General features: G+C 42.7%; 1 protein-coding gene across 1 annotated transcript in view; it reads left to right on the top strand.

Annotated features, from left to right (window-relative positions):
- Positions 1 to 13,561, top strand: part of VSTM4 (V-set and transmembrane domain containing 4) — a gene marked incomplete at both ends in the record, with an annotated part of 14,580 nt that extends 1,019 nt beyond the window's left edge. The window contains 3 exons of the mRNA XM_009701574.1: positions 7,762 to 7,830; positions 9,291 to 9,398; positions 13,528 to 13,561. Coding sequence (XP_009699876.1) covers positions 7,762 to 7,830; positions 9,291 to 9,398; positions 13,528 to 13,561 — 211 coding nt within the window. The remainder of the gene's footprint in view (positions 1 to 7,761; positions 7,831 to 9,290; positions 9,399 to 13,527) is intronic.
- Between the last annotated feature and the right edge of the window lie 518 nt (positions 13,562 to 14,079).

A 14,079-nucleotide genomic window follows, 5' to 3' on the forward strand; every position in this document is an offset into this window, starting at 1 on the left:
CCCCCCCCGCCCTTTTCTTAGCTTTTATTGCTGAGCAGACATCATATGGTATGGAATATCCCTTTGTCCAGTTTGGGTCAGCTGTCCTGGCTGTGTCCCCTCTGAAGATCTTGCCCAGCCCCAGCCTACTGGTGAGGGGGGAACGTTGGAGAGACAGCCTTCATGCTGTGGGAGCACTGCTCAGCAGTAACCGAAACACTGGGGTGTTAATACCACCTTTCTAGCTACCAATATGAAGCATAGCACTATGAGGGCTGCTATGGGGAAAATCAACTCCATTTTAGCCAGACCCAATACAAGGTCTCCACAACTTTGCTAGTGGGCATAAACAAATGCCATTATTATTTAAATACAAAGAGATGATAGAAACAGAGAGAAATTAACTTATTTTCTGAAGAACATGCAGTGAGGTAGCCAGAAATAGAAGCATTGTATTTTAGATCTATGTTCAGATAAAGAAACGGCCAGCAATGAGTGAGGGTTTTGAACCAAGTTGAAAACAAGACTTCTCTTTGGGATGGGTCAGCTCAAATCTAACACCACCACACCTACACTTTCAGAGATGGGTGAAACTGGATTTAGAGAACAGACTCCTTTGAAGAGGTGGTTGAGCTCAGCAGTTATGCCACTAGCGCCAGCTGGCAAACTAGCCCCCTGCTTGTGGCTTTATAAATAGAAAAGTTGATTTCCCACAGGGCCAGCTCTAAAGATAATGCCAAAAATCAAGGGTGACTGCATGGTCCATGGGTCTGGAAAATCAAGAGGCTTGTCCAGCACACAGAAAAACTTGCAGGAGGAAATTGTACTTCATGAAGTTTCTGCCATTCCTGTTCATACTGAATTTTTCACTGTGTTTAGACCCCAAAGATTACTCCCGTAGCTGGGAAACCCTCATCTCACTTATCTACCTTATGTTTTGACAAAAATGGCCCTACTCCTCTGAAATGAATGGTCTGAGGGAACTCCACTGACTACAGGCCTTTTCAAGATGAATTTGAACACATTAATGTAATCTTGATCCAAAGCACATTCCCTCAATGCCAGCTTCACTGGTGTCATTCAGGTTTCTGTATTATTTTTGGATTACAAACACACAGGAAAAGAACTGCGACAATAAAAAACAATATTTTTGAGTGTATGACCTCCTGTGGATAGCTCTCAGGTATCACAAGCTTTCACTTTGATCTATCAGAAGTTCGAGAACAAAGATGTGAAAATACAATATAACAAGAGATAAAGAGCAGCTTCACATTGACCAGCAATATTTAAATCTGCCTTGAGAAATCATGGTGTTAACATAATGTAATTAGCTGATCATTACTAGCAATGATGAAAGACACTAATGATCCAAAGCTGAAGTTCTGCTTGGATTAGTAGCAAAGACCATGGATCAATTTTAAACAACAGCAAGAAAATCCTAGTCTAAAATTCTTGGTCTTATTGGGCACATATAACTTGTCTGGAAAGCTTCTAAGACATTCATATGGGATTTCCTCTGCTTTCTTGTTTCAGACAGCCAGAAATAGAAATAACGACAGAGCAGGACCCAAATCCAAATGGGAACCCCAATCCCTTACCTGTGTCTACCAGGGAGGCGCCACAAACAAACAAAAGACCAAAACAAAACCCCAGACCCCAGCTTTGTATATCAATCACAATTCTTTTGCACAGACGACCACGGAACCGAGACTTAAAGGAAAACTTCACCAAAGTTCACTAGACTCCTAAATACAAACCACCAGAGCAATCAGTACCATGGGTCAGAAATGTAATCCTGCAGCCAAATGTCATCTGTAATCCATAACCTGGTATCCTAGAGAAACCAAAGCATACATGATCACACTAACAACTAGTCCTCACCCTTTTGAATCCATGGACTGATTTTAATGAGATAATGGTCTTAAAGATATTAAGGTTGTACAAGTAATGTGAAATTGGCTGGGGGGAGGGAAAGAAGATCTGTATGAACTTCCTTACTGAAGGAAAACTGTGAGAACAAAAAAGATAATTATTGTTCTTGAACTGCCATGTGCCTAGTGACCTTTCACACTGCAGTCAGTTACTGGGGCTCCTGAACATACCACAGGAGGAGTCCAGTACTAAGGTTGTTGTTGAGAAGGGAGCCATTTGGGCATAGAACACAGAATTCATTAGCTTCACAGCTCAAAGAACAGTTTCTTGTTTGATTTTTGTTGCTGTTTTCACTCTTTTGTTTTTAAACAGGGAGGAATAAAAACACTAGAGCCCAACATCTCCTGAACTCAGCCATCTTTATCTCTGGAGGGCATTAAGTTTTAAAAGCACCGACCCTCTGTTGAGTGGCTGGAGCCAAGATGCAGTGGTTAGTCTTGTAACCACACAGGGATATGAAATGAAACTTTATTTCACGCACAATTTAGGCCTACAGACTTCAGGCATTAGCTTGCTTCATGCTCAGCAGTTGTTCTTCCCTGCTATTCCTGTGTTTGGCTAGGAACTGGATCTCTTCCTCCTCTTCCCTATATCTTCCTCCTTCACCTCTCCAGATTTGGCTGAAAGGAGCGATTAAGTCACTGTCAGGAAGGAACTGGCAAGCAGGAAGACTGATCATCCCAACTGCCTCAGCCTCCCACCTTGGGAAGGTGCAAAAGCTGGTGACTGGTGTGGGGAAGGGAAGTCAAGCCTCTCATCTCAACCCACAAACCCAAGTGGTTCAAATGCTATGCCAGGAGAGAAAAGGAGGAGAGACTGAGAGTAACTACCAGGTGGCGTTACTTCCCACAGTGCCTGAAATGGACGGTCAGGGCTGAAGCTTGCAGGCCTACAAGCAGGGCTAGGAGGCCACCGTACAATCCCAGAGTCTCCTAGAGCATAGACTACACTTTTTTCCCAGTGCTTTGGAAAATAATTTCTGAGGTTAACTTGAGGGAAGGGAGCTAAAGAGGGCCAGGTCTGGTGTCAAGAGATCAAGCGACAGAGAGAAGGAGTGAAGGAGGAGAGTGCTGTTTCAGCTGGGGGCTTACACTATACTGACCCTTCCCCTCAGATCCTCTGCACCAGACCAGGTAGCTGTCTCCAAGAGTGGCACACTTAAAGACAGAATGGATAACAAGCAATGTGTTTCTTGCATGAAGGACTTGCAAAATAGACCAATAGATGTACCCAAGGAGTGCAGAACAAGTAGCAGGCTTGTGGGGAGGAAAAAAAAGACAAAAAAAAAAAAAAGAAAAAAAAGAGAGAGAGGAAATCAGATGGAGAATAATTTTGAGGATTTTCCAGTGATAATGTCATTTCAGAGGGCAGGTCAGCAGTTAAAGAGCGTTTTCTCATTCACTGAATGATGGAGTTTCCTAAATGCCTGTAATGAAACATACGGATTTGTCAGGAGTGCATCAAAACGGAATGACATCTTCCAGGTAAACGGCAACAGAAGAAAAAGCAATATAAAATATTGTCAGACCACCTGTCATACCCCTCCTCACAAAAAGCCACTCTGCATCTTTCATAGCTGTTCAGGCTGTTGCTAACTACAATTCAGAAACCTCTCATTGCTCTTCCTAGCTAAAGTGTGGGGTTCAGATCAATTTAGTTATTGCAAAGAAGGAAAATTGCAACTTTTCAGTCCACCCCTTAAATACTATTCCCCCCCCTGATTTTTAGTATGATTTACGGATACATAATCAGGGTGGGGATTTGAGACTCATGACTTCATCTTTCTCACACTGTCTGGTCAGCTGTATCGCTTCTCTGTGCTTCGAATGTAACCCAATGCAGAGCAGGAAAGCTGAGACGAGGGAGGAAGGCAGGCTCACCTGTAGACTAAACACACCAACAATACATTCTGTGGGGACCTGAGGCAGACACCACCACGACCCTGGTCCCCCCAAAAGAGTATTTATTCCAATTCTAAATCCAGATTAAAGATACTAAAAGACATCTGAAAAATGCCATATCTTTAAATGCCATAGTAACTGTTTTACTGCTAAAAGCCTGTTTACTGGAAAAAAAGGACCACCTTAGCTAGCATTCAGATAATGCACTGGGAGTATACAGGACTTCTGCACATGGGAGGGAAGGCAGCTCTTTTCTGAGTGGTGATAAAGTGTCCAGTTTCCCCAATGGTAACACTTGGGCTTTTCAAGGAAATTTTCTACCAAACATATTTTGTATTTTATATTATAATCAGTTACACTTTTTATTGCAAAGGGATTTACTTATATTACAGTTAGATCCAGGGTGCAACAAAAGGAGCAATACAAATTGCCTGAGGCATTTAGATACTTGAATTGTACTGCTTGTGCTTTATCGAATAAGGTAACAGTGTTCAAACACATCACAGTTGCTGGCTTGTTTAACATTTTGTTCCAGTTAATGTGTCTGCAGTTATGCCCAAATTCAAAATAATATCTTTATGCTAAAGCACCTGGCAAATTTCTTACAACCTTGCACATCAAGTGGATGCAGAAATAGCATTTAGATCCCTTTTTTTTGTTCACACAGGAAGAGGACGTCACTGTGTAAGACATGCGTTTCCAGAGGGAATAGAGAAGGGTCATGCTGCTTCTTCAAAATCTGACTTGCTCTTGAAGCAGAAAAAACCTGGGGCAGTTCAGTACATAGCCTTTGTCAGCCACCAAGCATAGCACTACTCAAAGCAAAAGACCTTACCAGATTATGGGCGGGTCTGTAGTATCTGCTGCTATTGACTTATATTCAGATTTTGTTATTTGCTAGCAAGTTTGCAGGTATGAATTTGAGTAGGCCATTAAGAAGGTGCAAATGCATTTTCTTGCAACACATAAATTTATATGGATACACACATTGGAGTTGCGGAAAAACAATTGAGTTACAGGCTACAGTTCCTTAATGTGTAATGTTGTCAGTTAAAAGTTTAGCTACATATCTGGCTTCTCCTTTAGGCACAGAATACATATCTTCAGAAAAGGAGCCTCATTTGATGGGGATGGGGTCCTTACAGGCTTCTGTTCATGGATTCACATGTCAACTACAGGAACTTTGTAGTGTTTTCAGAAGGCCCAGCTGAAAATTGAACTGTTGTTGTTTGCCCCTTTAGGTATGGTGAATACAAGACATCAAATAGGATTTATAAAAAGGCTACTGTTAAATCTTGGTAGTAAAACCAAGAGAAACCCATGTCCTGATGTTGCCAAGAAGTGTCTCCCACTCCAGCCATGCAACATCTTCTCTCTAAGCTAAGATGAACCTTTTCCCCTTCCCCCATCTTATCAAAGGCATCTGTTCTTTTCCTAGGCTTGTGTGGTCGATGTTAACCTAAAACCAAGTTAGTGATCTTCATTATAGTATAGAATACACTAGAAAACACTTTATTTGAGGAAAAAAAAAATACATTCAGAAAGATGGTTCTTCCAATGCCTTCCTATAAGAAAATTCAAAATAGTGAGTAGTCTTCTCAGAGCACTACGCAGCACCTCCAAACCATCATTCTCTTAGGAAGAGCAACACATGTTCCAAATGGTTTACAATCCAAGAGAAGAGACTACATGTAAGAGGACAAACATAGAAAATCAAGCAGTCCAACTATAATCCTACTGGCATGGACAACACAAACAAGTAGAGATGATCACAACAATCTGTCCTTTTGGGAAGTTTACGTGTCAGAGTTTCCCATAGAATAGAGTCTGAGTTCTATTAAATATTAGTTGCATGTGGTGTTTTCTAATGGTAAAAATGTTGCAAGATACAGGAATGCAAGATTTTTTTCTTTTCCCCAAAATGAACAAAAGCCCTTTTTTTTTCAGGGAAGGTATTCTAAAATACTTGTCAAAAATCTACACATGTGATGCTTTCATGTAACAAATGAATAGGTTTGTTAAAATATTCAGGTTGAGCTTCCCATCAGAACCGAACAGAAGATTTCATTAGTCCTGAATGCAGTTCCATATCCATTGAGTTAGCCTCACGCCTCACATCCCTACAGGGCGCTCCCTAATGAATTGCCTTTCCAGTAAGATACTTGTTCTTTAATGATTTGCCACATGAACCTCTCTTGGAGGTTCAGACCTCGTTGGCAATCTGAAGGACATCACCAGACTCCTATTCCATTGCAACGATTGCTAGCAGAACAAAAATCATGGATTAACATAAGTGACATCATCTAATCTGACATCATCAAAAAATGTCAGTATGCATAAACAATCTAGCTGAGGAGAGCAGAGAGGGTTTTGAACAGCTATCCAGCAGCCAGAGCATTTGAAGTTTAGTACGAGGTTGTACAGCTGTTATGATATTGGCATTCATCCATTTGCCCAGAGCTCTGTAGTCTACTCCTCCTTCTGAAACATAGAAGACAATTCTGTGCAAACTCTGGAACTATTTTCCCTCTTAATTGTGTTAGAACATAGTCATTCAGTCAGCCCTTTTCTTAGGCTACAAAGGGCAGCTGGTACAACTTGTGGTCATGCAGTTTTTCTTCTCAGGAAAAACTCCCACCCATAGGTAGGGGAATTATGCTGGCTGAGAACTTAAGCTATTCTGCACTCAGTAGTCAATGGCTATTGATACAGCAGTGACAGGGCAGTTTACATTAGTTAAGATGTTCAGCCTAGTCTGTTCCTACATCTAAGCCAAGGACACTGAGGGTAGGTAGATGTCTTCTGCTTTTCACCTCAGATGTGAGATCTCTGAAACATTTGGACATACTTCAGAAAGTCCATGCGTGCATGGGTGTTTGTTTTTGCAGATAGACAGGTATCATATCCATGTATCTTTAAAAGGCATGGCATAAAAGCCAACTTTTTAGGGAAGTAAGAAGAACTCATGAGCTGTGCTCTCACTTGGGGTCTCTAAATGTGTAATTTGGGTGCTGTTGTAGGAATTGCAGGGCAGTTCAACCTGCCAAGGGACATCCATAAGAGCTTTGGAAGGAAGGCAAGTTGGACAAAATCAGGGGCCTACAGAGTCAGTCTTAAGATGGGGAAACACTATTGTGTTGGCAGAGATTACTTCAGTGACAAGCATCACTAGAATAATTTCCCTGTTTTTTAAAAAAGCTGTGCCTAATGTGGCTGGCTCCAAGTCAATTCTCAGGAAGCCTTCAGAGCTATGTCCTTCGGTAAAGCTACTGCTCTTCTCCAATTATTTTTTCTCCTTAACCTCTAAGAGTTAGAAATAGACTACTGCGTTAAAAATCCTTCTTGATATAGAAATACAAGGGAAAATGAATTTCCATTCTCTTGAGCAAAAGTTGTTCATATCCTCTCAGAAGTAGCCTGTTTTGGGACAGAAACACAAACTGCAACCCTAGAGGTATGAGTTCTGGGTAACTGAAAACACAGAGTCAGAATAAAACCAGCTACATACAGCATTAATGGCAGCTTTTTCGCTGGGATACTCAGACCATCCCAACAAGGCCATTACAGACCTTACAAGCATGGCCACCCCATTCTAAGGCCTAGGCTCTTCTAAAATGTGTTTCTTTTCTCTTGCTGTTCTTTACTGCTTTTAACTTTTGATTGAAGAGCCACACACTGCATCTTCCCAGAATAAGATGACAGCAGGGAGGCAGCCTTAAGCCATACAGCACTCCTGGGTGGTGCCAAGCCAGATGGGATTTGCTGGAAAACATTTTTATAATGCTATTTTATAAATGGTTTGTTTCATTGAAAGGTAATTATCCTGTGAGATAAAGCAAGATCTTGGTGCACTGAAGTCTAAGGCAAAACTGCATTTACTTCAAGAGGTCCCAACTTTTTATGCCACACATTTTCAGTTCTTGTCATGTCTTCTTTGGTTTTTTTTCAGTGATTTCATCAAAATCTTCTGATGATAGCACTTTCAAGAAAAACCATGAAGCTTGGAAGTTTTTTGAAGGTAAAGATACATCTAACTGCTACTGGTTCTATACAAGATGTTAGCTTAGTCCAATGCTATGGGACAACTAAAGTGCCCCAATCAGGACCAATTTTGCTAGTTCCTGTGCAAACTCAGGCCTTGCCTGAGAAACCATCCCACACAGTACGAGGGATGCTGGAGAAAAGAGAATGGAATGCTCCAGCTTCATTTCCTCATGTATTTGTTATAGTCAGTAGGAAAATAGCCTATGTCTGGCTAATCACACAAATGCAGACCCTTATCCAGGAAGTTGCTGAGCATGTCGGAAGACGTACCAAGCACTCTATGCTCCTACTAGCTGTAGAAACTGCTCACCAAACGCGCTCTGCACTGCAAGAGCAGCTTAAAGCTCCCTTGAGTTTCAAGGTAAACAGTATTTTCTGGGTAGATTAGTGGACGACTGTTCCAGGAAGCTGAAATTCAGAATTTTCACACAGTTGGGATTCCCTCCTCCTCCTCCTGCCTGAATCTGGAGAACCAGTGAAGCCCCAGCATGGCATTTGCAGCCCCTGCACTGCTGCCAGGCAGGAGTGCTCACTTGCAGGATGGCCTTGATGCTGTGGGGAGCTTTGCTGTGTAAATCACAATTTACAAACTATATTGCTGTACTGCATAAGGGAAATAAAGCACAGAACTGCAGGTCAGGGGTCTAGTTCCAGCAACGCTATTTTCTAGAAGAACACTTGAACTCTGAGGCTTAGCTTCCTCTCGGTGAAGCAGGAAAGAAGCCAATATGCCTCCCTAAGGACATTTCAAGACATTAATGGGTAGAGCATCCTTAAAGTACTCTATTTAGAGTTCTGGTAAAAGCAGAAATAAGTCATTAAAGATTTCTTCTCCTCTGGACAAAATACTCCATCTTGATCTGCCATGGTAGAACGCCTGTCAGCTCCACTAGGAATTTGTTATGGCACCTGAATGAAAGCCCTAAAGGGAGACTGAGGCTGTAGATTGAAAAGGACAAAAAAATAAACAAAAATTTCAAGCCAGTGCTGCCACTAGAAGAAGCAATTGCAGATTCCTTCCTTCCCCCTCAGCCACTCAGCACTGTCCTCACCGCCACTTTTCTTGGTTTTTTGTTTGTTTTTTTAAAAAGTACATCTGTTTGAACTGGGAAATAATTCAACTGAATTCCTTTTGGTTTTTGGTTACCAAAAAAAAAAAAAAGGCAAACCCCCAAACCAGCCCTTTCTTCCCTCTCAAAAGTAAGCCCTCTTAGATGTAGTTACACCTATTTGCATTTATGGAGACTTCAACCAAATTATAAACTGATTAGGATACTATCTGAAAGTTTCAAGAGGGTTAAATTACTTCTGAAGTGTTAGCCTAAATCTTTTGGGATGGGGTCTATTTAGACCTTATAGATGTAACTTTTTTCTATCCTGTAAGCATGAAGTGTACAGCTGCAACACTGACTGTCATCTATGCTTGGCTTTCAGATCTGTACGTGTATGCAGTGTTTGTGTGTTCAATAGGAATCATCAGTGTCCTCCTTTTTACACTTGTCATTCTCTGTCAGTCACTTCTGAACAAGAGGAGATCCACAGGTGAGTGAAATGTCATTCTTGCTGACTGCAAGGCCCTTACCCAAGAGGGTGAGGGGGGAGAAGGAGAATGCAGAAAAAGCAGGAGAGAGAGAGATCTCCTTGCCTTGATTTTAATAAAAACAAAAAAAAAATTGGTAGAAAAAACCATTTCTGCCAGCAAAACTTGAACAAAGGCATTTTGCCCCCTTTGAATAGCTATTTCACTTTATATTTGCTTTGGACTTTTCAAAATCTTTCAGCTTTGCATAAACATAAATTGAATGTTGTTGGAACTTCTTTCAAAGAAGACCAAGTGCTGTATCATTAAGTTGCATTCTGATTAGATCTAGCTAACATTTTGCATGAGTGACATTTCTGCAGACACTTAGAGGGGTTTCAAAGCAGTCTTATTCTGTTCTGTTTTCTTCTCCCTTCCTGACTAGCTGTCAATATTCTTGGGAATATGGGTGTTGTTATTAGCACTCTCTCTTTGCAGCATTCTTTGAAACTAAAGCATCATTTCATCATTCAGATCTGCCTTTTCATAATAATCTTTCAAGATCAAGGATTACTGTTTCATTCTTCTCTTCCTCAGAGAAAGTTTCTCAAAGAGGCTACATCTGCATGAAAGCAGCCCTGTTGTAATCAAAAGTGCTATTTCAGATCTGTGGAGTAGCCAGTGCAGGCTCTACTTTCATTTCGGTTTAAGAGTGTTTTATTTAGAGACTTCACACAAGCAGTGAGGATGAGATACCAGCATGCTTAGCAGCCACCATGTTAGAGGAGAGGGTAAAGACCATGTCTAAAGAGAAGCTTTCAAAAAGAGTTTGGTTAGTGATTTGTCCTGTTAATGACAGGAGAGATTCGTGACTTTGCTGCCTCTTCAGCACTACACACATACCACGAAGGAATGAATGACTCAGATACACGAGGGAGAAGACATGTAAACCAAAAATAGACGTATACAGAAGTCCTTGCCCACAAACACATTACAGGCTGTGGCTCCGTCTTCCCGCTAGTGCACTCAGTAGAGTAACTCTGATTCTAACTGAACCCAACAACTCTGCTTGCCAAGAGGAAGGAGCAAGATCAATGTTATTCTTCCTGCCCTGTTAAGTGATGACAAAGGTTTTGTGCCAAGGGAGTACCACACTGAAGTATGTTGGTCACGGTGAGTCACCCTGAAGCCACAAGCACTAGACAGACTGATATATCCTGGTTTTTCTTGAGCAGACATTGGGCTGGATTTTGCTTCTGTTTTTGTTGATTTACACTGGTGTAACTATACAAGCAGCTTGGAGAAAAGGTCTCTTTACATTGAACCAACATCAGTTATATATAGAAATAATACAGAATAAGCATATACAACAGAGAAAAAGTAATTTCTTCTGAGCTGCTAAATCCTTTCTTCACTACTCTAATATCTGAATAATTGCAGGCTTCACCAAATTTTTATTTAGATTTTGAACAGTATCCAGTAAACACTGGCAGCATTAAACTTATGCATTCAATGGAAATATAACAGAATAAAGCTTAGCAGGCAGGCACTCAGTATACAATGATTAGATTTTCAGGCAAGTCTTTCAGCCAGGACCACCTGATCAGAGTATTTTCTGGAGCCACACTGATTGGCCCAGCATCCAGTCAAGCATCAGCGAATTAAAATTTCTGAAGCAGCAGTGGAAGAAGCATCAGTGATGGACACAGTCTCCACCAGCCCAATATTGCTTTTGCTCCCCACAGCCTCTGGGCCGTGGCAGCAAGCTTAGCCCTGAACTTCTGCCCCAGGGAGCAGCAGTTCCCTGGGAGGTGCTGTTTCCACTCAGCCACATGGGCATGGGGCACAAAGAGACTGCTCTACTCTCAACACCGTTCTCCCCTCTCCAGAGGCACCTTCCAGAGGTTAGGGTCTGACCACAAGATACCCACCTTGTCAGCCAACAGCAGTGCTCTGTCATTCAGACTGTTAGAATAAGGCATTGGTCCTCAAAAAGCATTATCTTACCTCCTCTCCACTCTCATCACTCTGCACCTCCATCCTGGCTGGACTAGAGAGATGCTAGTATTCATGTGAAAGGAGCCTGCAGTGAAGTCATGAAGTCCATCCTTCCTTGAGAAAATGAGAAAAAACAGGAACAGCACAGCAATCCTCCCTCTGCATCACTCCAAGCCTCCAGGCAGGCTCCAGGCACAGCCACCTTCTACCTTCAGTGAGGTGGTTGCCGCTTCATCTTCCTCAGAGGCCCTCCAAGAGAAGCCTGGCTCTGCTCTTCCCCTTGAGACCAGGTCAGGGGCCCAGGACAACCAAAACTATCTCCTTACCTCATCTTGCTGGGCAAATTTCTATCAGGGCTTCTCCCTGAACCTCTCTGGTCACCCACCCCTGTCACAGGGACACCAACATCTCCCTCCACTCTCCCACCAATCCAGCTTCCTCCTCCAGTTCCTCAGCCCTAACACCACAAGGAGGATAACCTAACCTAACCTAACCTAACCTAACCTAACCTGCCCCACCTCACCCCATCTCCCCTACAGGGGGTGGAGGCAGACACCCAAGTGAGCACACGGAGATGAGGGAGGGAAAACTCTGCCCAGCCTTCTACAAAAACAAAGAGCGACTCATACCTGAACAAAAAATTGAGACTTGCAGTAGATAAAGCTGGAGATGATCCCTCTGGAGTGTCTGTCTGTGAAACCTGAGCAGATACTGGCTGACCTCAAGGCTCTGACATGAGAAGGGTAATACTGAACCCAGTTCCCCAGCAAAGGTTCTCCCTTGGTGTGATTGGATTGGCACTGCAGCTGGGGCTGGCCCATAGCACAGAGCACCTATGAAATGCTGTGGGAAGCAGCAATGGTTGCAGCTGGCAACCTCTCTATGGGTTTGGTAGAAGCCTATGCCCATTTGTTACAGGAGTGGTTGGTCTTCCCAATCCCTGGTTCAAAAGCTTGAAGTATTTACTGTAGGGCAAAACAAAAAAAATACATATCTAGAGACGCTCAAAAGCATGCCAACAGTGTACATGAGCATCCCCTTACTCCTGAAGGGTCAAGTCTACTCTTCTCCTGTACATCTATAAAAGGCCAGACAGATAGATGGAAGCACTGCCTTGGATAGCTTAGACATGGCCCCTCTGTTAGTCCCAGTTCCTAAGTGCTCCCAGCTCCCCTTTCCTTAGGATTAAAATGCACCCCCCTAGGAACTGTGTAGCTTCCTTAGAAAGGGAGAATTTAGGTAAGACCAAAGATGAAAATTTTCCTGTAGAGAGGGGAATAATCATGTAAGTCCACTGTCATCTGGTTTTCATGGCCTTTTAAAGAATGGAGAACATGAAGGGAGGGGGGTGTTTATGCTGTATTCAACTTCACATCGTGGCCTAGGGATGCACCCTCTTTTCCTTCTGAGAAATAAGTTGGCAGTAGGTCAACCAGAAGAGCCAGAGCCTCTCCTCCTGCCTGCATGTCTCCACACTCTGCACACGGCACAGCTTGGGCAAAGCACTGAAGCCACTAAGCCACAAAAGAGCATCTTAGTGACCCAGGCTCCTAAAAGGCAGCAGTGGGGTGAGCTGCCCTTGCTCAGGACTACTGATTCAAAGGAATATGAAGTAGAAGGATTTTATACAGCTCACATCCACAGTTGTCAGAGACAGGATAGTGGCTGGACTGGACCTCTGATCTGATCCCAGGAGGCAATGCCTCTATGCCTGAGGCCACAATCTAGCTTACATTAGGAACAGCAGTGGCTCCTGTGGGTGAATGGTTTATTTCAGGCTTCTGGAAATAAATAGAGGCACCACAAGGGAAATAAAAGTCTTCAAAGTAAAATTACTGGCCTGCTGTGCTTTTCCTTAGCAAGCTGTCTTTTGGCTGGGCTGACCACTGGAATGTGTGTTGCCCAGCACTTCCACAGCAGATTTTTCATGTTGTTTGATAGATTCCCCTCTCGCAAGCCTAGCTATGTCTTTGAGTCAGACTACATTTCAATGTGCAATATAATGTATGGTGACAATTACCAGCTCTCCCAGTGTAAGAACCTGGCAACTCCACAGTCTCAGCAACACAGGTCTATCTGCAGTGCCCATTTGTAACTCATTTACTGTGTTGGTGTGAAGCCACATTTTCTTCTTCTTTTTTTTTTCTTTAACAGTGAAGCATTACCTGGTGAAATGCCCCCAGAACAGGTAGGAGATTACACTTCTCTTTACTATAACCCAAGGCACCAGTTCTGATTTTTTTGCTATGTGTGCTGGAGAAGATATGTAATGTTTTCCAAAATGCCTACAGGAGTATAAAGAGTCCCGGGTCCATGACTCATGAACATGCCTGCAAGCCAACATCTGCTGTGCATGATAAGGGAGATCTGCCTGGGCTATCTAGCTGTAGGTCTTGCAGATGCTTCAGTGACAAGCCTTTCCTTGAGTCTCTGAATTACCTCCGGAGAAGCCTGCTTTCATCCTGTGTGGCTTTCTAGGGTTTCCCAACACCTCACCAGATAGTAAGGACTTAAAGCATCCATGTACATAGAACAAACCACAATGTTACCCAGTGATCCCCACACCCAGGAACAGGGAGTGTGGCTCAAAAGCAGATTTTCAAGGCCCACAGTCTATTCCCAGCTGAAGATTCAAAGTGATGGGAAAAATTCTACTTCTGCTTCAGCCATTAATCACTGTCCCTTTAAATATCACTTACTGCCAAA

Source organism: Cariama cristata, unplaced genomic scaffold (assembly GCF_000690535.1).
Source record: "Cariama cristata isolate BGI_N322 unplaced genomic scaffold, ASM69053v1 scaffold7886, whole genome shotgun sequence".
Classification (NCBI taxonomy): domain Eukaryota; kingdom Metazoa; phylum Chordata; class Aves; order Cariamiformes; family Cariamidae; genus Cariama; species Cariama cristata.